The 26746-nt window shown below is 43.8% G+C and overlaps 1 protein-coding gene across 2 annotated transcripts in view; it reads right to left on the bottom strand.

Moving 5' to 3' along the window:
* LOC128330249 (uncharacterized) overlaps positions 1–26746 on the bottom strand; it is a 172126-nt gene that overhangs the window by 118684 nt on the left and 26696 nt on the right. The window contains exons 11-21 of one of the 2 annotated variants that reach the window (XM_053262783.1): positions 26270–26341; positions 25385–25528; positions 23464–23535; positions 22701–22844; positions 19488–19559; positions 18166–18309; positions 15611–15682; positions 14571–14714; positions 11667–11738; positions 4700–4843; positions 944–1015 (exon numbers count right to left, since the gene is read on the bottom strand). In XM_053262783.1, coding sequence (XP_053118758.1) covers positions 944–1015; positions 4700–4843; positions 11667–11738; positions 14571–14714; positions 15611–15682; positions 18166–18309; positions 19488–19559; positions 22701–22844; positions 23464–23535; positions 25385–25528; positions 26270–26341 — 1152 coding nt within the window. The remainder of the gene's footprint in view (positions 1–943; positions 1016–4699; positions 4844–11666; positions 11739–14570; positions 14715–15610; positions 15683–18165; positions 18310–19487; positions 19560–22700; positions 22845–23463; positions 23536–25384; positions 25529–26269; positions 26342–26746) is intronic. The other variant, XM_053262784.1, reaches the window with a different exon arrangement.

Here is a 26746-nt window from a genome sequence, read left to right on the forward strand (position 1 = left end):
TGACCATGCCATATCACTATGTGATGACAAGGGGATGCACCTCTGGAAATTGTAATGGGTGACAGAGAGAAGGCAGAGCTGTGCAACACCTATTTTGCATCCGTCTCCTCCCACATGGCAAATGTGACCCAACACAGAAACAGATGCACTAATGAAGAAAGGAAAGAATTGTGCCTCAAGATGGGTAAAGAGATGGTAAAGAACATCTAGCTAGTAGACTTAAATGAGTTTAAGTCTCCAGGCCAAATGAATTAGATCCATCTCAGGTACTGAAGGAACTTGCAGGTATGATCTCAGAGCCATTATCTGTAATCTTTGAGAACTCCTGGAGAACAGGTGAAGTGCCAGATGACTGAAGATGAGCAAATAAATTCTCTGTCTTCAAAGTGGTGGCGGGGCAGGGAGAGAAGGAGCCCAGAAACGACAGACCAAGCAGCTTGTTCTACCTTGCTGATCATACCGGGCAAGATTCTAGAGAAAATTATTAAGCAGCCGGTCTGTGAGCACTTAGGAAAGAATGTGGTGATTAGTAGAAGCCAGCATGGATTTGTCAAGAACAAGTCACGTAAGACTAATCTTATTTCCTCTTTGGATAGAGTTACGAGTTTAGTCGATTATGGGAATGCTGTGCACATTTTGCATATTTTGATTTCAGCAGAGCACTTGGCAAAGTCTCCCACAAAAGTCTCCTTGACGAGATGGTAAAATGTGTACTAGATTATTTTATTGTTCAGTAGGTTTGCAGCTGGTTGAACAACTGTACCCAACACGTGCTCATTAGTGGACTTAGAAGCAGGCAGTGAGGAAAGAGAAGGGTTGGGCTGAAGCCTAAATTGTATCCAAGTCCACATATCACCACCACCCCAACAGGGGGCATCAGATACACTTAAATCTGCTTAGTGTGAGGAAGCTAGGAAGGGGCTCCAGATCAATTTGAACTTACCTTCCAGTTCTATGAATTCCTCAGTTTCACCCAATACTTGTAGGAAGTCTTGGAAATCAATTTCACCATTCTCTGTAAAACAACAATAAATATGGGGGCAGGGGAAGTTGTTGGGTTTTGTTTTACGGTTTTTTAAATGTTCTGGGATAGAAAGGACACTGCAAGAAATCTAGGTTTCTTCTTGCTTCATGCAGCAAAAAAACAGAAACTGTACTTAATGGTTAAATAATACTGAAGGAACGCATCAAGACAGTATGATTTATTCCTTCCTCCATCCACCACTCGTTATATGTAATAAACTAATGATGTGTTCAGTATATACAGTGACACATTTATGCTGTAGACTGACTAACTAGATTGGGGGTGGGAAGTAAAGAGTAAACTAATTAGGATGGGGAACTCTGTCCAGGGTCCTTTGTTTTCACCTTCAGCTTTTGGTGCACCCTGGAAAGAGAATATTTTGGAGCCCTACAATGAGGCTGTTCTCATGAGCAGCCAAGCCCATGCTTGGACTTGGGCCTGGCTGCCTGGGAGAACCTCCAGGATCCACACTAAACAGATTGCAGCGCTAAACTCGACACCGAAGCCTGGCTCTTAGCCTGGGTTAATGGAGCGAGCACACCATTAACCCAGGCTCTGGGATCATGTGTCGGAGCAGGCTGCTTGCAACCTGTGCTGACAAGAGACGAGCACCTAGAGCGCTGGTCTCCCAGGGGAATCCCCCAGTGCATCGTGCTCATTGCACACTGCATTGTGGGATTACCCCAGACTCCAGGTTGCCATGCTGGCTGCTGCCTTGGCAATCATGTCTGCAGTGGCACGGCGCAGCTGGGGCCAGTCTGGATTGTCTGCGGGCAAGGCAGGCTTCCCCCTGCCTGCCAACCAATGAGATTAGGCTTGTGCATTTTGATTCGGGTACAAAACATTTTGTGCCCGAAAATGGCAATTTCGGAGGTTTTTTAACCAAAACAAAATCAAGAATTAAATAACAGAGATTTTTGTTTCCAAATCGAAATGACTGTGTTTCAGACAGAATGCTTTGTTCTTCAGAAAAGCATTGCAATTCAAATTGACTTCTCTGACTCTTTCCACTCCAGCTGAGGCACTGAGTGATTAGCAGAAGATAAGATATGCAAAAACTGTTGAGCATGAATAGTTTAGTTAAGTGTTGTATTCAGTGTGATTGAAATGCAAACTGACCTTGCAAAGGGATTTGGAAGACAGCATTTTGAGACAGAAATACCCAAATATCTTGGGGAGCTCAATGCAATTCCAAAGCTCTTGCTAAAAGCCATGGTATAAATTGTGTGGAGAAGCTTTTTGAGAAGCTGGTTAGGAAAGTTCTGAAATTACACAGGTTTTTCTTTCCAAATGTTTAGAAAGAATCTCTTGACTTGTTCAGGGGTCTTTTGAAAAGCTATTTGGTTTTTCTTCTGATTTCTATGAGTTATAGTGGTGTCTAAGTTTTGACGCCCAAGTTGAGCAGTCTAATGTAATTTAGGCCACAATGTAATTTGGTGGGACATGATGTCTAAGCCAGGGGTTCACAACTCTTGCCATTGCAGGGACAGGTCATCCACATGGGACTACAGGAGACAAAAGGAGGGGGGTGGGGAACACACCTGTCAATCTATTGACATCCCCAGGAATCTTAGTTGCTTCTCTCTTTCTTGTAACCATGATCCATGGTTTTGCACTTTCTTAAATGCAGTGATGATAAGTCACAACAATTCTGAACAGGAGGCTGATTTGTTTGGGCTACGGCTCACTCCAGTTCAGTTAAATGAACATTTGAAGCTGTTCCATAGTACCAAGGCAGTTTTATTTTATTTTATTACATTTTATATCCCGCTCTTCCTCCAAGGAGCCCAGAGCAGTGTACTACATACTTAGGTTTCTCCTCACAACAACCCTGTGAAATAGGTTAGGCTGAGAGAAGTGAATAGCCCAGAGTCACCCAGCTAGTATCATGGCTGAATGGGGATTTGAACTCCGGTCTCCCTGGTCCTAGTCCAGCACTCTAACCACTACACCACGCTGGCTCATTGGTCATTCTCGTCACTCTTTCAACTTGTTTATGTGGGGCTTCAGAGGCAAAACAGTGGGTTGGGTGGCAGTACCCCAAAGGTGGTGCACCCAGATTACAAATAGGGCAAAGGGCTGATTTCTTAGGAATTTTTGAGGTTTACGCATCTTTAAGATTTTCCCCCATAGGGAATAATGGAGGTTTCAGCAGCCCCATAACTCCACCTGTGGGGCACTGGGATGGCCCAAAGTGAGTGGTGGTGTAGTGCACAGAGGGTGCCAACCAACCCCCTTGCTAACCCATTGGGGTACTGGGCTTTGTTGTTTCTGAGGTGTTGAGTTTAGATTCTTTGGTAGCAAATGAGATTTTTTAATGAAAAACCATGTATCCACTCTCATATGCTACCAGAGAATCTACTCGCAGAACGGCTCTAGAACAAAACCCTGTTCTTCATGCGTTGGCAACCCATGTGGGTGGTTGGCACCCTATGTGCACTACACCGCCACTTGCTCTGGGCCATCCCAGTGCCCCTCAAGTGGAGTTATGGGACTGCATAAACCTCCATTATACCCTACAAGGAAAATCTGAAAGACATGTAACTTCATTAATTCTTTAAAAATCAGCCCTTTGCCAAATTCCTCTGAAAAAATTGTGGTAGCTTCTTTGCACCAACTGGGCACTACCACCAACCACACTCCACTCTGGGCCACCCTTTCCCCCCACCCCACGTGAAGCTATACTTTTCCTGAAACCTCCATCATACCCTATGCAGAAAATCTGAAAGACGTGCAAACTTCAAAAATTCACCAAAAATCAGCAGTTTGCCCAATTCCTTTGAAATTTTTATGGTAGCTTCCACTCATTGGGCACTATAACCCCCACCCACTCTTTTGACCACATGACCCATTTTTAAATCTGAATTAATTTGGATTCAGATTCGGATTAATTTGGATACAAAACAAAACTGGGGTGATTTGGAAGGCTTAATTTCAGACAAAATACAAAATGAGGTTGATTCGGATTTGGTACAAATAGAAACAGAAAAAATACAAACGCACAACCCTAAATGAGATCAGTAAAAGGCCCCAGTGTGTTCTGCAAGATGAACAAAATATTTCTCAGACTTGATATTCTGTTCATCTTATAGAACACTTACTGAAAAGTTGAAAAGAAGCAGGAGTTGCCAGATTTTGTGCGAGCAAGTTTCATTACTGCAATAATTTCAGTAGGTTTTAAAAAACAACAACAAGTTTCTAGCTTTTAAGATTGCAAATATAAGCTTGAAACTTCTGGACAATGATTTTTGAAATCTCAGAAGCCAAAGGGTTGGCTGATCAAGAGAGGTTAGACACTTGTTTTTAAATGAATGCTGACATCCTCACAATGCTGAATTTGGCTTGCACAGAACCAGGGATGCTCTGGCTACTGTTTCTTCTATCAGCATCTTTCAAATTCAAATGTACAGAAAATGATGCAAAACAGTAAAAACAACAAAATGTGACAATTATTCCTCGGTAAGCAGTAATGGTTCATAGCTTAAACAACAGACACTCACTGATTGACTGACTGGTTGATTGATTCACTAGTGCATTCATAAAGCTTTTCCTGATGCAGAATCTGAGTTATTTTAGCAAGCCTCTAATTTTTAGCATGGCCCATGCAATGCCTGTGTGGTAATGGCTGAGTAAACAAATCAGGAAAGTCAAAGAAATCAGGAAAGGCTTACTTACCATCAGCAATGATTGACCTGATTACCTCATTGAAAGTTGCATTTGATAAATAAACTCCCATATTATCCAAAGTTTCCTCCAGCTGAAGAAGGGTCATCTTCTTGTTTTTGATGCTTTCAACAATCTTTGTGGCATCCTGCAGCGCTGGAGAGCGTGGATTGCAAGAAGGGAAAGAAGACTGTCATTACATTAGAACAGCACTTCCTTTTCTTTTTCTTTCTTTTTTAGTATTGCATACACACAGCTCTGGGCATAACTCAGATGCCCAGATGATGAACGATGCTCATCATCTGCATGGTTCATACAAAATATTCTAATAGTAGGTTCTGTTCATGGCATTTTCAGTCAAACAATCTCAGTTAGCCACCTTAAGTGGCGCAGCAGGGAAATGCTTGACTAACAAGCAGGAGATTGCCGGTTCGAATCCCCACTGGTACTATATCGGCCAGCAGTGATATAGGAAGATGCTGAAATGGAGCATTGGTTCACTTACTATGAAGGCTGCCTTCTTCTGGTTGCTGCGGTCAAGGAAGTCTTAATTGGTTATCCCTCTCACGTGCTCCAGGGCAGGACTATGCTAATTACCTGAAAAATAGAACACCCTAGATGACCCTACCCAGTTCTTACAGGCCAAGTTAGGAAGGAGACTTTGACCTATAAGTTAGATCCAGAGGCTGGACTACAGTCTATGTGTAAGGAATGCCCCTATTCAAACCATAGTAAAACTGTTTGAGACTAATGGGTCTTAAATGTCTGAAATGAGTGACCCAAGGAAACTATCACCCAGGAACAGAGCAAGAGCAGAGAGAAGGGTGGGCCAAGATGTCCTTGACCGCAGCAACCAGAAGAAGGCTTCATGGTAAGTGAACCAATGCTCCGTACTTGGTTGCTGCGATCAAGGCCATCTCGATGGGACATACCCAAGCTGGTGCATCTCAAGGGAGGGAGTGCTCTTGACTACTCCTGGGGGAGCACCCCCTGAAGGATATGTCAGCCAAAAGCTGCCTGGGCTGAGGCATAAATGTCCGTCTTATAATGGCAAGTGAAAGTTGATGGATTTTTCCATGTTGCGGCCTTGCAGATTTCTAGGACTGGGGCATTGGTCAATGAAGTGGCTGAGGCTGCTGCCACCCTTGTAGAGTGGGCTGTTATTTTTGCAGGAGGCCAGATCTTCTGGGTCTCATACACCAGTGATATACATGCCTGGATCCACCTGGCAATGGTTGTAGAAGTCACTGCCTCACCCATAGAGGCTGGGAGGTAGGAAATGAACATGGAATCCATCTTACGGAATAACACTGACCTGTTGATGTATGTTTTTAGGCAGCGACGGACATCCAACATGTTATGTGGCATCCAACTTATGTTATGTGGTATCCAACTTATGCCACAGTTTTTCTTGGGGGTGTTTAGGATGTGGGCAAAAGGATGGGAGGAATATATCCTGGGACTGGTGAAATGGAAACAACACCTTCAGCCTGATAAAGGGATCTGGAATCAGGCAAACAGAATCTTCCGCAAAGATGCAGTACTTCACCTGCATATTTGAATTGGAGAAACGCCCTGCTACTGGGATGGATTGGGATGTGGAGGTAGGCCTCCTTTAGGTCCACTGATGTTAGTAAGTGGCCGTGTTGAAGGGATTCTGTGATTGAGAGCAGGGATTCCATGAGGAATCTGACGTCACACCTGTTGGAAGTTAAAGGACTTTGCGCTGTCTCTTTGCCTCAGACAGTGGAGGACAGATTAGTAAGTCAGAGGGCTAGAGAGTCAAGACATTGGTCATCCCTTCTCCACTGCTCTGATGCTATCCCTTTGAAATGTAGATTGCTACTCTTAGGGGATTCAACTTCCTTCCTTCTCTCTCTCTTACTACCTGCCCGCCTACCTTGCAACATGGCAAGCTCCTCTCCCTGCACCATATGTGCAGAGAGGATGCAGAATCCATCTGCATCCAGCTAGCTAGCTAGATTAGAGATCCTAACTCCTCACTTTCCTATCTAGAATGGAGTTCCTTAATAAATGCCTTTTATATTGATTTGAAACTATGAATTGGCTCCAAGTTACTTTACTCTCAGCAAACACGCATGCCTAACTAAACTACCGCTGTGTTGTGCCTCTGTGCACTCTGCTATAATGAGAAAAGGATTCTCTCACCACAGAGAATTTCCAACAGGTTATGGGAGCCCAGTATTTTGAGCTGCATGTACTGCAACTAGAGAGTTAGGTTTGTTCCAGGAGATCCATTGAGATCTAGCGTGGACACTTTGAATTGCTAATCTACAGCAACTGCCTTTTGGAGCCAGTGAGGATGGCTACATACCTGGAGGGAAAACTCAGGCTGACTATCCTGAATGCAGACAACTATTTGGAATGGAAGACTCAATTGAGGATTGCACTGAAAGCAGAAGGACTCCAAAACGTTACTGAAGAGGACCCCCCCGCAGATGGATCCACAAATGCTGAGAAAACTTTCAAAGAGAAATGGTTGCGCAGAGATGCTCAAGCTGGAGCGATGATCGCAGCTTCTGTGAGTAAAAATCTCCTTCATGCTATATGTGATCTTGGAACCTCAAAGGAAATGCTAAACAAGCTAGATTGCTTGCATATGAAGAAAGGGTGGGCATACACCTTTAATTTAAGAAAGAAAATGCAAGATCTCCAATATAAAGATGGGGACTGTTTTTCTACTTTTGTGGGAATTTTGGAAGATTTCTTTTTTCAATTTAAAGAGGCAGGGGAACAATTTACAGAAAGTCAGAAGCTGGAAGCTCTGTTCCTAAGCATGCCCCCCAGCTATAGAAGTATAATTGGCCAATTGGAAACCCACACCAATCTAAGCTTTGAGAAAGCTGTGGAAACGCTGTCCTCAGAAGCAAGCAGGAGGAAAATTTTGAATTCACGCAATGAAAGTGAACTGGCAAGTAACTTTGCTCTTAAAGCAACAGTTGATCATTCCAGGCAAAACCCAAGGTGGGGAGGGAATGCTGCAAGAGGAAACCGCATGGGCCCCCCACATTTACATACAAAGAGATCTGGCTTTGCCGCCAAAGAAACTCAGTCCAGAGAGAGAGGTCACATGACCGCCAGCAGATAGTCTGCTTCAACTGGGACTAATGCCTTTAGATGTTTTCTATGTAGCGAATTTGGCCACAAGGTGGCGAACTGTCCCAAGAATCAGACAAAGGATTTTTATCAGACAAGAAGGACCGATTTTACTAAAGAGAATGGAAATCATGATTCCAATTTTAATGCAGAAAGATATTTGAACAGGAATTATAATGTTTACTTAATGCAAAGCAATGAAAAGTTCATTTATTTGGATTCTGGTTCATCTGTGCATATCTCAAATGATCTGGCTTTCTATACTGAACTGTTTGATATTCCTGAAGAGACTGTTTATTTGGACAATAATACTATAATTAAAGCCAAGAAGAAAGGCGAAGGAATTTTGTATTGCAAATTGCTGGATGGATCTGTTAAACCATTTTTTCTTAAAGATGTTTTATATATCCCTGACTTCTCAAGCTCCTTAATTTCAATATCCAAGCTAGAGGAACAAGGCTGTGAACTGTATATTAAAAATGGACAATGTGTTGTTACCCAGAATGGAGAAGTTTGCCTTGTAGGCTCTAATTTCAAAGGTCTTTATTGTGTGGAAGAGCAATTTACAGACAGAGAAAGACCTGAGGCATACCAGCCTAATGAAGTGAACCTTGCTAAGTCATGCCTGCATGAAAACTGCTTGCAACTGTGGCATAGACGGCTAGGACACAGAAGTTTTGAGTCAATCCAGAACATGAAGGAAAAGGGATTAGCTAATGGCATTGATTTTGTACCATGTGACATTATAACTAACTGTGTTTGTTGTCTTGAGACCAAAGCAGTTAACAAGCCATATCCAAAGCAGAGTGAAGGGAAGACTGGAAGACCCCTGGAGTTGATCCACAGCGATATATCTGGACCACTACCAGCAACCATAGGTAATCAAAAATATTTTCTAACAATAACAGATGATTTCTCACGATACACATGTGTTTTTCTACTAAAGGAGAAGTCACGAATGCTTGAGAAATTAAAAGGATATGTGGTGATGGCAAGCAACAAATTTGGCTGGAAGCCAAAAATCCTACGCACAGACAATGGAGGAAAATATATGTCCAGCGCCACACAGCAGTTCCTGAGAGAACATGGAATCGTGCATCAAACCACGGTACCTTACTGCCCGTCCCAAAATGGAATCTCAGAAAGAAAGAACAGAACTCTACTGGACATGGTAAGAGGCATGCTTGCTGACGCACACCTCCCACAGAAATTCTGGGGAGAAGGCATCATGACTGCTACATACATACAAAACAGAATGTACACAAAGCCTATAGGAACAACATGGGGTTGGAATGAATCTGGAGGGTGGATGGCCGTTCAATTCTATTCGGTATCTGTGTTCTATCAGGCTTAAGACCCATTTGTCCAAAGTGGACTGCTCCCAGGCATGGAAGAATCCCGAGAGGTGGCCCCCCAGTACTGCCTGGTCGGAGTTATAATTGTTGTTCTTGATGCTTCAGCTGGGAGAAGCCTTGACTAGGTCCTGTGGACATGACTGGAAAGTGCTGGCAATTCCATGCCCCGCTCTGAGGCCTAAAGTCTCTGTCCTGAGCCCTGAAGAAGGGACAAAAGGGGTGAAAGGACTGAAATGGCTTTCTGAAATTTGGTTTCTCCTGCTTGCGTGGAGCCCACAGCATTGTTTTTTGTTTGTCCTTAGATTCTACAGGGAGATCCTTGAGAGCTGTCTCCCCAAAAAGCTTGGTGCTATCATAAGACACCGCAGTTAAGTTGGTTTTGGAGGTGGAGATGGCTTGTCAGATCTATAGCCATAAATGGCGTCTGCCCACTATTGCTGCAGCAGAGGCCCTAGAGGAGAACCTGATGGCATCCAAAGTGGTGTCTGCCACAAAAGCTTGTGCTTTTTGAAGTTTTACAAGTTGTTGACAGGGGCGAATTGGGTCCGAAGGAGTCTTATTGAGAAGATCACCAAGCCAGAGCAGAATGGCTCTTGCTGCCATGGAAGCGGCTGCTGACGTCCGGGTAGTGAAAGCCGAATTGTCGTGCACCCTTTTCATAGCCATCTCAGCCTTCTTGTCTGAAGGGTCTTTTAGGGATGCTTCACCATCTCTAGGAAGCAGGGAGCCAGACACCAATTGGGCCACTGGGGCATCTGTGCTTGGCGTTTTGAGGAGATTCGAAGGTTCCTGTTAGAAGGAATAAAAGCAAGACGCTGCCTCTTCCTATTTTGTGCAGGAAGAGACCATTCCTCCTTAATGATTTCAGTGAAACTGTCAGGTAACAGGAGGAACATATCTTTAGGCTTCGCTTTAGGAAAGACCAAATCCCCCTTAGAAGTAGGAGCAGAGTATGCCAAAATCTTAGACTGCAAACCTATGGTTGTCAGTACTTTAGTCATAAGAGGATTGAAATCTTCAGGTACAAATAAGCGTTGAGACACACTGGACGAATCAGGGCCCTCTCCCCACAACCACTCTCCCTCCACCTTGTTGAGGTTAGTCACCATGTCCTGTGCATCCTCGCGCAACCCCACTTCGTCTCCTTCAAGGTCACAGTCCAGGCCAGAACTAGGGGTCTTTCCAGGCTTATGATGAGCAGTGGGCCTCACATTCAGGGGGGTGGGATCCCCAGATCAGGGCCAGACTGCTCAGAGGAGTGGCCCTGACTGGCATTTAAGGATTGTTTGCTTAAGAACAGATTTTTTAAATGTGCTTCTTTTTTTGTTTGACTTTTTTGGGAGAAGGAGAGGGAGAATTGGATGAGGAAGATTCCTCTGATGAGGAAGGTGCACGCTTGTGCTTTTTAGATTTTTTCTTTTTCTTGTTGGGGTTTAGCTGCAAGACTGTCTCTACAATAGCATTTCTAAGCCACACTTGCCATTCTGGTGGTACCAATATGGGCAAGCTGGTAGATTGGGTGGGGGAACTAGGAGTAAGAGTACCCCGCCATGGACAGAGCTCACCGCCGCAGCCACTGAAGAGGTCTCCTCTGTAGCGCCCTTGCTCTTGGTGGCTTTTTTGCCAAATCCACCATTTTGGGTACAGGAGGCACCTCTAGCCGCCTCCATCATGTCTGCCTCTGATATGGCCCTGATCTCCGCCTGCGTTGGTGAAGGATTGGCCAGGGGTGGTCATACTGCCGGTCTGTTGAAGAGACCGGGAAAGGAACACAGCTCCGCTGTCTTAACTGCCTCTTTTTGGGCTCTCAGGGCTGTCTTACTCTGTGTTTCGCGGCTGGAGGACAGGAAACAGGATGCGGCTTTCTCCAGCGTCCTGCCGGGTGACACCCTGGTAGCTGGCAAGGACGTGCTTGTAGGCCGGGCGCTCTAGTCCCTTTTGGGAACGAGTCTTTGGACTTCTCCGCAAGAATGAAGATATTTCTTCGAGGTCCTGCGTACTCTATGCAAGGAAAGGGGGACCGGAGATGGGTGGGGAGAAACGGGAGATTGAGAAGGAAGGGAGAATTTTTTTAAAAAATTATATATGGAAAGGAATAATGAGGATAAAAAGGACATTAATGAAGAAAGAATTGGAGAGAGAGAGAGAGAGAGAGAGAGAGAGAGAGAGAGGTCTGCCTGGAGCAATGCAGGACTGTAAGAACTGGGTGGGGTCATCCCCCTCTATTTTTCAGCTCATTAACATAGTCCTGCCCTGGAGCACGTAAGGGGGATAACCCATCGAGATGGCCTCCCTTGATTGCAGCAACCAAGAAGGCATCATCTCATACGGCGTGGCAGTGGTAAACCCCTCCTGGATTCTACCAAAGAAAACCACAGGGCTCTGTGGGTGCCAGGAGTCAAAATCGATTTGACAGCACACTTTAACTTGAATCTCAGTTAGCAGGGTGGCAAGGACCCTCTTTCCTGAGACCTCGGAGAGCTGGTGCCACCATTGTTGCTGCATACCTTTAAACTCAGAAAGGCGTGGGGCATCAGACAAAATCTTCAGGAATTCTGTCCCATCCAACTTTCCAGAAGCTTCAATGAATTGACAAAAAGAGAGAGAGAAAAGGAAGTGGGGAAACAGGAAAAAGATCAAGAAAATATCATGTAAGAAAGAGACCATTTGGTTGACATTAGGTATAAAACAGAGCTCTTTAAATTAGACACACACCACAGCATTAAAAACTATTAGTATTAGTATTAAAAATAGTAAAGGCACCTTTTTAACATGGTGATTCTCTTTATTTAGCAGGGAGAGAGTAACTGGTCCTATCCACTAGGGATGTGCATGGAACCATGGCGGGGCGTTTCGAAGGTGGCAGAAGTGCTGCTTTAAGAGCGGGGGAGGGTGCACTTAACCCTCCCGCCGCTTTCCCCCCACCAACGTGCTTTGTTTAGAAAACTAATCGGGGCAGCAGCATACCTCCCTGCTGTCCCATTGCCTGGAAGTACCTGATGTGCATGCACGTGCTGGCATGCATGCACAGCGCACACGCAGGCGTGACAGGGACTTCCAGCCATATCCGGCCAACTAGGGCAATGGGGCGGCAGGGAGGTACACTGCCACCCCGATTAGCTTTCTAAACAAAGGACACCAGCGGGGAGAAAGTGCATCCTCCACCGCTCTTAAAGTGGCACCCCTGCCACCTTTGAACCGGCTGAACCGCTGGTTATTCGAACCAGTTTGGAGACTCATAAAAGGCCTTCAAACTGGTTCCGTGCACATCCCTACTATCCACCCCCAGCATAGTACCTCCAGTGACTGTTGCTGGTGTCTCTCTTATTGTGAGCCCTTTGGAGACAGGGATCCATCTTATTTATTTATTATTTCTCTGTGTAAACCACTTTGGAAACTTTTGTTGAAAAGCAGTATATAAATAGTTGTTGTTTTAGTTTTAAATATCCTGTTTTTCTAAAAATGTGTAGGGACTGTTTTGACTGCCATAAAAATAATTAGAAAATGCATATAAAATATTACCAAGGCACTGAGACAGCAGAATGTCTTCTAGTTTCCTGAAAAGCTTGCTAAAATAAGGAGGCTTAGTTTTTCCTAAAATTGAGCAAGTTGTATTGAACAGCAACAGAAATGCAATGACTGACAAAAGCATGAGGTCTGTTCTTTACGGAAAAACTAACCCACCAACAGCAGTTCAAATAAAGTCAGAAACTTTTATGGCAGTTTGGTTCACAATCATTACACACACAGACACACACAGTGGTGATCCTCATGTCAGTTGACATTTGTATTTTCATTAATCTGTGTATACTGTACTTATAAGTGAGAAACATATTCTCTGCATTCTGGATGAAAATATAAAGGAGAGGTAGTGTAGCGATTCTTCTAAGTAACATTTTCTCTTTTGTCAATGAAAAGCATCCACAGAAGGCTGAAATCAGGGACAAAGGACTGGTAATGTGAAAGGGCTGATTAATTACTTAATTAATTTAAAATTTATATACCCTTCCTCTCCAGTACATTACTGCTCAAGGCAGCTCACAACATGTATAAAATAGTTACAATATAAAAATCAGACTAATAAAATTAACCAAATTAAACAAGTTAAAAATCCAAGCTAAAACCACAATTAGAATTAGATTTTAAAATTTCAAATTAAATTACATAAAAAGCTAAAAACTAATAATTATAAAAACTAAAGACTAAAGAACCTACTAGATATAAGCAGCAGGTGAAACATTAAAAAGCCTCTTTAAGAATATGCGTTTTTAGTTGTTTTTTAAAGACACAGAGAGAGCATGGTGAAGCTCTTCAGGGAGGGCGTTCCAACACTGAGGGACCACAACCGAAAAGGTCTTGTCTCTAGTCCCCGCCAAACGGATCTCTGTTATTGGCGGGGCCATGAGCAGGGCCTGAGATGATGAGCAGAAGGCTCATCATAGGTATATCAAATCTTTATTGTTACGGTCATTCAACCAGCAAAACACAAAGTACAAAAGCTTTACATAAAAGCAAACTTGGTCAAATAAAGTAATAAACTGCTGAAACATAAAACAGAAACATAACACCCGAGTTCATCCATTACATAAAACAGAGGGCTCCATGCATTATAATAATCTAAAATTTAATTAAATCCAACCCCATATCTTGCTTCTCAACATTTCTTATCCTAGTCTTATTAGCCAGAAAACAATACTTCACCACGTTACAAAATACTACATCCCAACAGTCTGTCAAAAGTAATTCCAGATAGAACTGCTCAGAACAACTGAGGTATGCTCATCATAGAAGGCTTAACCCTTTCTATTGTCCACCCAAGATTCTTCCTCTCAGGCACTTTATCCTCCACAGGGGGAAAGATATGGGAACTCAGATTTCAGCTCCACATGACTTTCAGATAAAAACAACAACGGCTGTTGGGAGGAAAAATTATGGAACTGTCCATCATATACAGCTTGGCTCTCTCCAGCTTTGAACATTGAACATTATGCCTTTCATGTGTCCAATCCAATTCAGAAGCTACTACTGAATCAGAAATGCATTATTTTGCTCTAATTATTTGTACTGTAACTTTGGGTTTGCAGTTCATTTCCTGAACATTAGCATTAGTACTTGAAAGTACTCCTTCCCTACAGAACTGAATGGGAAATATTGACACCTAAGTGCCTATTTGCATAGCCTTACCCCTTTATTTACATAGTCCTGTCCAGGATTCAATTTCCTAAATATACTAGATTCTGAAGCTAGCGGATCAAAAAGGGATAGAATACTGGGAAGTACCTATCAAAAAGGGAGACAGACAAATGCAATGGTCCATTTAATTGCATTTTTTTTTTTGGTATTTTATGTAGGTTATTAGCCACCTTGGACAGAAACATGAGACAGTTTTTAAAATGTAATTAAACTCGTACCATCAATGTTAGCAGATACCAGAGCTGTCTGGAGTTCATCAGGCGATAAGTGGATGCCCAAGTTTTCTAGGGCGGCTGGCAGGTCTTCTTTTTTAATCTTTTCTCTACAGATCTTACTGATTGCATCAAAGCCATTCTGTATAGCTGCAAGAGACAGCAGAATTGAGTTATGTCAACAGAGTTCAGTTACACTAATTTCCACTTCATTACTGTCAGTCCTGAAGTGACTATAATGCAATTTGAAGCAAGCGAGTTCTGCACAGTGAGATTTTTGTTGGAATGAGTCCTCACAAGATGAACAGCTGGTATTTACCTCACTGGAGCAGACAGAGGAGATGCTAAATATCAGAACTAGGGATGTGCATGAAGCATTTCGGTGCCTCTAATTCGAGGCAACGAAATGCTTTGAGCTGCCCCAGTCGAAGAGTTTTTTCGGGGAGCAGGCACTTTAAAAAGGAGGAAGGCAGGTCTTACCTGCCCCTCCGCTGCAGACCCACCATGGTGCTGTCCGTAGTAAACAGCCATAGTGTCTGTTCTGAAAAGCCACACCACATGGCTCATTCTTGCTTGGGAACAGGAAGTTCCCTGTTTCTAGGAGCCTGTGGGCAGCGCTGACCCATAAATGGTGGCTGTGCATGTGCAGACACTATTTGGGTGATCAGCAACACCATGCTGACCATGCAAATGGCATTCATGCATGCACAGTCATCATTAAAAAAAAATCATTAAATACCAACTAAGTGCCCCACTGCCTTGGAATTTGGGTGGTAGGTGGCACCTATGGGGACCTACCTACCACCCAGATCTGGTGCCCCTATGACCTTAAGTGGTCCAAATAAATCCAGATCAAAATCAAATCAAATCCAAATTGAACCTGGGGTGATTCAGGGGACAGATTTGGACACAAAACAAATTGGGGTGATTCGATTCAGGCACAAATAGAATTAAAAAATAATAATTTGTGCACACCCCTACTGAGAACTACCAACATATTAGTGGACAGCTTAGCTTTAAGACAGAAGCAAATTCTACAGTCTTACCAGTAAATTCTGCAAAGGACTGGGTGCCAGTTAGATGCATCATGACATCTTTAAAGCTCACTGTCCCATCTCCTACAAGGAAAAGAATGGCAGACAGATTGAATGGGAGAAGCCATAATTATACATGCAAAATCAGGTTCTTCCTAAAGTGCCTGAAATTCATGCTTGGCTCCCCAAGATGAGAAATCATTTAACTGGAAATTCTCTCATATTATGAGAGTCATAAGAACATAAGAACAGCCCTGCTGGATCAGGCCCAAGGCCCATCTAGTCCAGCATCCTGTTTCACACAGTGGCCCAATTGTACTCCAGAGGCTACAGAGTTAATAATGCTTAGTATTTATATAGGGCTTTAGAGTGTTAAAGTGCTTGACATACATTATCTCAGGATTCAAGATAATCGGTAATATATGTTGATATAATTAATTAGCCCCATACTGCCAATGAAGGGGTGAGGCACAGAAATCAAAACTCGCTTAAGGCTACCTAGAAAAGTCATGACAGATGTGAGATTTGAACTGAGGGTGTTGTTGCTTAAGCTCCTGGTTTGCGTTGTGACAAGTGAGTGCTATGTGGATGGAGTGTCATATCCCCTGTTAACGGAGCTAAGAGGCACCTTTTAAAAGTTATGGTTCTCTTTATTTAGCAGGGAGAGGGCGACTGGCCTTATCCATCCTCAGCACAGCATCCCTCCAGTGGCTGTTGCTGGTGTCTATCTTATGTTTCTTTTGTAGATTGTGAGCCCTTTGGAGACAGGGAGCCATTTTATTTATATCGATGTAAACCGCTTTTGGAACTTTTGTTGAAAAGCGATATATAAATATTTGTATATAAATATTTGTCATATTCATATTTGTTGCATACATGGGCTCCTACTGGGCAGCACATTGTCACGCCCCCGGTCTCAGATAGTGAGGAGGAAGGGGATACTGACAGCCCTCCAGCCGATGCAGGGGTACCTGGGGGGCAGAGTCTGGCTGTCGGTTCCCAAGAAATAGCCGAAGCAGGTCCGGCTGCTGTTCCAGAACAAACACAGCAGTCCGAGGCAGCAGACTCAGGGACTGAGGAATCAGGTGATGTGTTAAACAGGCAACCCCCGATGACTCTGCAACAGAGGAGAGTCACAGGACAGCACCAACAGCTGGAAACCGTCAGGAGATGGTGGCTCTTTCAGAAAGCTGATAAGTCCTGAATCCCTGCCAGCTGAGAGTTATCAGCTCAGACTATAAATCATGTCTGCAGCCTGCAGTCAGGCGCTGGAAGACAACACACGTCTTATGTGGAGCATTTATCAGTCCCTAACCTGAGCCAGAGAGATTCCTAGCCGTGTGTTAGCCTCTGTGACCCAGACTGGAACATTGTCTCTTGCCGTGTCCTGCTCTGCTTGAGGCTCTGAAGACTCAGCAACTTCTCTGCTTCTTCTTTTTCTGGACAGACTCCCACACTGGGTGGCTTGGTTGCTGACACACATGTGTGACACCATCATGATCACTTTCCCTCCACTAGCTATTTTGTGCATTTTAGTCTAATAATGGCAAAGCAGAGGTTTATCTCAGGAGTCCAGGTAATCAACCCTGCCAATAACATCTGTACAGTGAAAAGCTGTACAGCTTTAGGAATGCTGATACCTAAAGCCAGCGTGGTGTAGTGGTTAGAGTGCTGGACTAGGACCAGGGAGACCCGAGTTCAAATCCCCATTCAGCCATGATACTAGCTGGGTGACTCTGGGCTATTCACTTCTCTCAGCCTAGCCTACTTCGCAGGGTTGTTGTGAAAGAGAAACTTAAGTATGTAGTACACCACTCTGGGCTCCTTGGAAGAAGAGCAGGATATAAATGTAATAATAATAATAATAATAATAATAATAATAATAATAATAATGTGGACCACCTAACCAGCTGTTGTAAAAAGATCGCACAGACTGACTATAAACAAAGGCATGACAAGGTAGCAGGGATGATACACTGGAACATCTGTAAAAAATACAAGCTACCTGTAGCCAAACATTGGTAGGACCATAAAATTGAAAAAGTTGTAGAAAATGAAGATGCAAAAATATTAGGGGACTTCCGACTACAAACAGACAAACATCTGCCACACAATAAACCAGATTTAACTGTAGTCGAGAAGAAAGAAAAACAAGTCAAAATAATCAACATAGCAATACCAGGGGATAGCAGAATAGAAGAAAAAGAAACAGAAAAAATCACAAAATACAAAGATCTACAAACTGAAATTGAAAGACTGTGGCAGAAGAAGACCAAAATAATTCAGTGGTAATCGGCGCCCTGGGTGCAGTCCCAAAAGACCTTGAAAAGCACCTCAACACCATAGGGGCCACAGGAATCACCATCGGCCAATTACAAAAAGCAACCTTACTGGGAACAGCCTATATTCTGCAACAATATCTGTAATAACAGCAACAACATTGATAATAAAATTCAGTCATCCTAGGTCCTTGGGAAGGACTCGGTCTGGATAAAACAAACCAGTCAATAACACCTGTCTGACTGTGTAAACAAGAAATAATAATAAACAAGTGCTTATCATCTCACCTGTGGGTGTAACTGATTGCTGCAGCTCCTTGAGCTCTTCAGGTAACAAGTTGATACCCACATTGGCCAGGGTTGTTGCTAAACCATCCATTTGGATATGGTGGTTTTTGATATCATTCATGGCATTGAAAGTATCCTTCAGCACTGACAAGGACAGGAGGGAGAAATGCACAATCGGTCACTTTTCATCCACATGGAACAGAGGCACAAACTAAACATGATGTTAAATTGCATGATGCTTTCACCAGACAAGGTTGCCAGATCTTTCCCTTGCAGGTGGAAAAGCAGCTTGGGGGAGCTTATTTTGACTGGACAAATGGCAGAATAAGGAAGGGTTAAGGAGCCCTTGCTTGCTGTTCCATCACCCAACTGAGCATCTTGTGAAGTTTAAGCCCAAGATTTCAAGGGAAAGATGCTAGTTAAGCAAAGAGATTCTTTGGAACATAGGAAGCTTTCATATACTGAGTCGGACCATTGGTCTATGTAGCTCAGCACTGTCTGCAAAGAATGGCAGTGGCTTCTACAGGCAGGAGTCTCACCCAGTCCTATTTTGGAGATGCCAGGGAGGGAGCTTGGAACCTTCTTCATGCAAGCATTCAGGTGCTCTTCCCAGAGTGGCCTCATCCCTGAGGGGAATAACTTACACAGGGTCAGAGACAGCATTGGGCAAAGGGATTCAAAGAACCTGGGCCACATCCAATCAGGGGCCATGAGCATGCGTCTGATGTCAGATGCGGGGACATTATTTCGGTTCCAAATGGGGCCAAGAGGCCCTGTTTGGAGCTGAAATTGGCCAGCGCTGCATTGGCAGTGTGGCCAGAGTGATTCTCCCTGCTTTAAAGGCAGGGAGAGCCACTCCTAGTCCCACTGCCAATGCAGCGGGGCCGATCAATCTCCCTCCAAATAGGGCTGTGCAGCCCCATTTAGGAGAGAGATTGGCCCGTGCTGCATTGACAGCATGGCTGGAATGGCTCTCCTTGCCTTTAAGTGTGGCCCGGTTTGGAAGAGAGACCATACCCCTGCGTCTGACATCAGATGCAGGGGCATGGATAGCCAGGCGAGTCTGATGTCAGACATGGGGGGTGGGGCCAGGGGTCCCCTACAGTTGCTGCACATGGGCCACCACCAGCCTGGCTCCGCTCCTGATCTTACAGTGCTCACACATGTCATCTCCCATTCAACTGCAAACCAGGGTGGACCCTGCTTAGTAAAGGGAACAATTCACACTTACTACCAGCTCTCCTCTTCCTTTGGAACCTGCTGGATGGCTTGCGTACAGTACCAAAGAAAGCAATCACAGTAAAATTCTGGCTTGTGCTTACCCCTTGTCCCAGGGAACTCTGGGAGGAGTGTGAAAATCCTCATGAATTCTCTGAAATCCACCCTGCCACTACCTACAACACAAAATGTAAATCAGATAGCATTAGAGCAATTCATCATTGGGTGTTTCTGGCAGTTGTAGAACTGCAGAATATTAAAAATGATCTCTCTCAATGTACCAATGAATTATTGTCTCTAAGAACATTTTCAAGCCTTAGCCATTGTTTTCCCGAGCAATAATAAAACAAGAACCATTCTGGCAGCATAGTGCAGTGAATAGGACTGAGCTGGGATGTGCAGCAACATCCAGGTAAAAATCCCTGCTTGGCCATGAAGCTTACTTGGTGATCTCAAGGAAGTCACCAGTTTCTTGGCCTAAAGGAGGATGGGGAGGTTACAGAGAAGGTGGATGAATTTTGTGTGTCGGTCTTCATTGCAGACCATGTTGGACAGATACTCTGGCCTGAACTGCATAGGGGCTGAGAGGAGTATCTGGATAACTAAGTCAAATAGACGTAACAAGAGATACAGTTCTAGGACTAACTGACAAATTAAGAAACTGCCAGGTTCAGACTGCATACACTCAAGAACACTTCAGAAGCTCAGATGCAAGATTGTTTGAACACAAAAATATGCACGGTGTCACTAAAAGTGACATCCTTCAGTTAATGTAATGATTATTATTTTGAAAAAGAGATCCAGTGGGGGCCATTGCAGGATAATGAGTCTAACTTCTGTCCCAGCTAAATTGGTAAGCAGCATAATCAAAGCTGGAATTATTTTTCAAATACAGGAGAATTAGCCTTGTTGAGAGAAAATCAGTATGGCTTCTGGAACGGGAAGTACTTTCTCACCAATCTTTTGGAATTCTATCAGAATGTCAACAAGCATGAGGTTAGTGGTATTCCAGGGAGCATTATATGCTTGGTCTTCCAGAAAGATTTTTGCAAAATCCTTCACCAAAGATTCCTGTGTATACTTAAGACTAATGGGATAAGAAGATGAGTCTGCCTATGGATTAGTATTTGGTTAAAAAAAAAAAAACAGGAAGAAGAGAATTGCGGTCCTTCTCTGGTTTGCAACCCATCAAGATGCTCTTCATTGAACCTCTGCTAATCCAACCTTTGTAAAAGCAGTTTTAAAGATGTTTTGGTGGCATAGCACCTTTCCTGTTTGCAACCACAGGCAGTCAAAGGCTTTTAAAAGGCCATAGCAGGTGGGCGGTAGAGCAGCTAATGTTAATTAATAATGGTGCCATGACCAGATAGCAGAACAGAATCAACACAAAGTATTTCTCCACGCTGTGAATTCTCTAATGTGCATGTACACAGACATGTACCCGTGGCTACCTGTGGAGCCAAAGCTTTTAAAAAGCCATAGCAGCAGGCATGGCAGCATGGGGTAATAATAAATAATGATACATTTAATTGCTGTCTTAACATCTTTTAGTTTCCACTATTTCCACTCTTTTTTCTTCTTTGCAGACCATGTGCAGAGCCAGCTGGAGAGTCGGCAGAGATAGCGGACAGGATATTGGTAAAGGGACGGAAACCTTGGCGGAACAATTACCAGAATAGTTCACAGTGTGTCGATGGGGAACTGTGGGCAAACTGTATGAGGAAAAGCAGTGCGTGTAGATGACCCGCACTAACTCTGCATAGAATTAATGGTGAAAGGCCACTGAATCTCCCACATTTTACCCCTCCAGATGCAAAGGTTCCTGGTTTCTCCATCACATAAAGGACCATCAGACTGGAAAGGGGCCAGAAAAAGGCAGTCGAGATTATGAGGGGGTTGGAGCATCTTCCTTACAAGGAAAAGCGATGGCGTTTTTTTAGTTTTTAAAAAGGTGTCTAAGGGGCGCATGGCTGAAGTTTGTAAAATTATGCATGGTGTGGAAATGAAGAAAGTAGGTAAAGGGAAGTGCTTCTCCCTCTCTCTCTTATAATACCAGAACTTGAGATTGTCCAATAAAATGAATTTGCAGGAGCTTCAGGACAGACAAAAGAACAGAGCATTGGCCTAGCAACACTCCATAAGCATACGGAGAGGGGAAAAGGAGAATGAAATTTAAGATAGGATTTTTTGTTTTGTTTTAGCGGTAGAGAGAAAGATTAATAAAGAAGAGGACTAGATAAGTCTTAGCAGCTGGAGACAAAGAATATAGAATTCAAATAAGATAGTAGCTATGAAGTATGGAGATCTGCCTAGGAGCGCAGCAGGACTAAAAGAACTGGGCAGGGTTATTTGTCCCAGGCTCTTATGACTAGTAATACTTTTCAATTAGTCCTGCCTGGAAGCATGTGGTAAGGATAACCCAATCAGAGATGTCCTTGACTCCAGGCAGCAGAGAAAGCACTTCTTCACATAGCACATGATTAACTTATGAAACATGCAGTCACAAGATGTGCTGATGATGAGAACTAGATATTATACTTTTATAAGAGGATTATGGAAGCTAGATGACACCTTATTATTCAGATTTATCCATAGCTATTGGCCATGACAGCTAAAAAGACCCTCCATGTTCAAAGGGGGTATACCACTCAATACCCATTCCTCAGATCAACAGTGAGGAATGTCTATTGCCTTTGGGTCCTACTAGTAGGCTTCCCAGAAGCACTAGGTGCTGGACAAGATGGAGCTTATGCCTGACTGGGAGGGATTCTTTTTATGTTTCAGATTCTGACATCAACCATCCCTGTAGACCCCTAGGCTGGCCAGCCAAGAGCACAGAATCAGATGAAATGGTAACTTTGTGTGTGAGTTACACCACTTTTAGATTGCAGGTGGAGGCTCAACAAATAAATGACCAAAATAAAAAATAAAAATTGTTTTGTATAGAGGACATGTTCTCACTTTGTGCAAGCCCAGTTGGGTCAAAAGAGTTTCACAATTCTCAAATAACTAAACAATATGCAAAGTGAGAGTGCAGCTTAGGAGACTCTCTCAGTTAACATGCCCTGCTCCCCACTCCAACCCTCACCAGGTACACTTCCATCCCTACAGAGACAGTTAAGGGCTCCTCCTTGATCAAGGGCCCGCTGAAACCTGGAGCCAGCCTTGCCATCCCTCTCAAGAAGATATTCATCCATGGAAAACGGCCTGGCCATTTTTGTGCCAATTCCACAAAGGCAGGAAGCCTTGGCACTGATTTGCAAAGGCTACAAGAAAGCCAGGAGTGCTCTCCATCTGGGCCCACATGGTATTCTTACTGTCCACATGAGCCGTCTTCATCACTTCATGCAGTAGATCTTGGGCCTCTGGGAGATCCATGTCATCCAGGGTAGACTCGAGAGCAGGGAGGTTAAAATGTTCATCCTTGAGCTTGCTCAGGACCATGCAGGTGAGCTGCAGTTCTGTTAAAAAACACACTCCAAAGTCAACGAGATACAGCAGAACACCATAACAATGCTGTGGAGGAGGTCGTGTAGGGCAGCTTTGTTCAAATAATTCATCAGACTGCTTCCTTCCAGAATTAGATACATTAGATAAAGGGCTCTCAATGGCTTTTAGGCCATGTTACTAAAAAAAACCCCTCCACTTTCAGAGGCAATATACCTCTGAGTACAAGCAACAGGGGATGGCTTTCTCCAACATGTATGAGACTCTCAATGGGCACCTGGCCGGCTCACTGCTCGAGTCACATAGTGCAGCACAGGATGAGCATTGATCTGATCTAGAAAGGCAAGTCAAGCTCTTATGCTCAAAGCCAGTTCTCTGGCAAACGCTTTGGGAATCACTTTTCCTGGTTCACCTTACCTGATCCCTCTATTGTCACCTGACTCCCTGTTAACATACTGACACTATCTATTTGTTAAGTTGCCCCTTTTGGTGTTTGCTGGGATTAGGAAGAAGGGCTGCACAAGACAGCACACATTCTTTTGATTTCTTTTTTTAAGAAAACCAACCACTAGCACATCATCTTGTAGTTGTGAGTCCCCCAGGTTTGCCATTCTCAGATAAGACTCCACTTACCTGGAGTTAAAACAAACGTAGCAGTATGGGTCACCCCCCTAAGGAAGTCTTTCAGATTCACCTTCTGGTTGTCTGAAAGGGTGTGGGGAGGAAAAAAAGATACAAAAGAACTGAGTAAATTTACCCAGTTGGGTAAATTGGGTAAAAAATTACTTTATGCAGACTTTGCCACCCTCCCCAAAATGGCACTTTGATTCCTTTAAAAACAGAAAATTAAAAAAAAAATTAAAAAAGAGAGAGGGAGAGACAGAACATTATTGTCATGCACTTGCCTGTGGCCACAGTCTCCAACTGCCTCCTTTTCTCTGCTCCTGTTCCAAGTTTGTGGAAGTGGCCTCAGCAGTGCTGCGTAGGGGGTTAATTGTCACCCTATTCCTCCATCAGCCATCAGCGAGAGGTGTCAGACCATGCCTTGCTGGGAGTCTCTAGGGCCAAGTCACTCCCATCTCTCCTTGGGAGAGCTGGTCTACTAATTGTGATCAATGGGTAGACCAGCCCTCTGCTCTGCACTTTGTGCATCAGCCTGCCTTGGAGGATTGGTCTACCCAGTCTTCCGAGGCGGGCTGAGGAGCTAAGTCTGGAGTGGAGGGCTGGTCTACCCACTGACTCCCAATTGGAAGACAAGCACTCCTGTTTTTCCAGAGAGAGCTGGTCTACCAAGTGGTGTTGGCGGGTAGACCAGCCCTCTGCTCCAGACTATTTGCTCACCTTGGAGGACTTTGTCTACCTGGGTAGACCAGTCCTCCAAGGCAAGCTGACATGCTAAGTCTGGAGTGAAGAGCTGGTCTACCCACTGATCCCAATTGGTAGACCAGCTCTCCCTGGGGGAAAAGCGCAATTTTGAGGCCCATTTTTCCTGAGGAAAAGGGGCCTCAAAATGGTATTCAAATCACTTGACAAATCGACCTCAAATAACTCAAATCTGTTTGAGGCAGCTGGCAAAGCCAGCTGTTCTTAATGAATCAATTTGAGTATTTTGCCATTCAATCCAAGCTCAAATCAGATTGCAAAAACTGAATCATGCACACCCCGAGATGGAGTTATAGTTCAACAGCTGGAGAGCCAAGGTTGCCTACTTCTGTCCAAAACAGTGTATCTATTGTCAGTTAAGGTAAATTGCCCAGGACAGTGTTTGTGAGCCTTCCAAGGTTATCTGCTTGAGACTAAAAAAAAAACCAGCTGCTTGACAAGTAAGTCATTCAAAGGGAAGGTTTTCCCTAAGAAGACTTTAACTCCATGCCAAGTGAAAGCAGCACCAGCTGAATTTCTGCCTGCCAAGCAGCTGTTTAGCAGAAAACACAACACAGTGCTAACTCTGGATCAGGGAAGGCAAATGAGTTGAAAACCAGTGAGGGATGGTGATGGGGGAGACAATTGGGGAGCTGGATGATGTCTAGATTTGTCCTCTGTGGAAGTGGTTTTGTGTCTTTAAAAGTTGCACCGCAAACAGAAAAACCAACAGGTGAAACTTTTTCTAGCATAGCATAGTGATGCAGTGATGTGAAAAGCTTCATATATTAACTTCTGCCCCATCATACATTTGTAGAAGGAGTCTTGAAAGTCAATAGCCCCCACCTTTACCTATTCAATGGCCTCAAAGAAAATCATCATCATCATCAACAACAACATCAACCTCTTGCAGTTTAGATTCACTTCCCTGACTGGTCATCTGGAGGCGATTCATATTCACCATAGGCAACCAGATGAGTGGCTGTTTATAAGCCTGTATTGAAGCCACAGAGCTTCAGTCTTTAACAAATGCAAAGATGTCAACCTTAGCAATGTCCTGACAGGTCAGAAATGGGCTAGTTTCAGTTACAGTGTAACTGAAGAGCTCTATGCTTGGCTTTTCCAAGCCAGACCTAATGCCCAAATATGGCATCTCATTGCACCACCCCTGCCAGCCACAGGAGGTACTCACCATCAACAATGCAAAAGGACAAAGCCTCCTCTACCTCCTCGGCGGGCAAAGTGATACTGAAGCTCTTCATAACCACCTGCAACTCCTCCACACCAATCTTGTCATTTTCTAAGTTGCTGAGGATACCAAAAGCATCCATCAAGGCTGCCGGGGTCAGGGGAGAGGTAAAGAGAAGAGGTTGGGCAGGCAACAAAATCACAGGGAAAGTTAATCTGGTCAACAGCCCTGCAACTCAGAGAAGAATATTTTGCATCCTCCTAGAAAACTTCCCATGGATGCCTATGGTAGGGACTACATACTCTTTTGCTCACCACTCTTTGATGAAGGTAGCTCCTTTTTGTGCGGAATCATTTTGAAATTAGGCCATTTAAAATAATTACCAAATTATGTTGGTAGGGGGAGGCATGAAAGAGAATCAGAGATTGAGAAGCTGTGAGTTTGCTATAGGTGCCAGATCTCAGGGTTTTATCCTTCTCAGGGAAGTAGAATCTTAGTGTGAGGGGCCAGAATGTTCTACATTCTCCTTGGCTTGAGAGCTTTTGCCGATTTCTCCCTCTCTTTGCAAGCAGAAGGACTGAGCTTCAATCCCCCATATCCCCAGTTAGGATTGGGGGAAACCCTGGAGTACTGCTGCCACACAGTGTAGATGTCAGACGATATTGAACTAAATTAACCAACAGTCTAACTCAGAAGAAGACAGTTTCCTATGCACCTATGCTATATCGTCCAAAGCGAACTAAAACCTGTAGAATGGTCCCAAGAACTTTTCATTATTTGGCGAACTGGAGAGTATGTAGTGGGAACAGAAAACCCCAGCAGCACATAATTATGACTTTCTTGCTTTCCTGGGGTGGAGTGTGTCTGTAAGGGAGCTGTTCCTCTTACCTGCAGATGTTCTAAAATTCGGGTTCCTTGTCAGAGTCCTCAAGAAGTCATTGAATTTTGTCTGCGCAGCTTCTGTAAGTTAAGAAAGTGGCAGGAAGGGGAGCAATTAAAAACCCTGTTTTTTGTTTTTGTTTTGAAAAAAACAATTATTGTTATTTGGCCAAATAAAAATGCATATTATGCAAACACCAAAATTAGTATCTTTTTGATATATGGAAATATTAGATTATTTAAGCTAAGAAAAAAAATCTACTACTTGTGAATACTACTCACCAGTTTTTGATGTCATTTTCATGCCCTATTACATCAACACAGGGCCAAATAAACCCTTCCTCCCCAAACTAGGGATGTGTGAACCAGTTCAATTCGAATAATGGTTCAAATTGAGTTCAAATTGGGCCAGCCCCCAAAGGGCAGTGCCTGTCCTAATTCAAACCAGACCGGCCCTGGTTCTAAAAAAACTGGTCCAAACTGGTT

The sequence above is a fragment of the Hemicordylus capensis genome, chromosome 6 (genome assembly GCF_027244095.1).
Source record: "Hemicordylus capensis ecotype Gifberg chromosome 6, rHemCap1.1.pri, whole genome shotgun sequence".
NCBI classification, from domain to species: Eukaryota; Metazoa; Chordata; class Lepidosauria; order Squamata; family Cordylidae; genus Hemicordylus; species Hemicordylus capensis.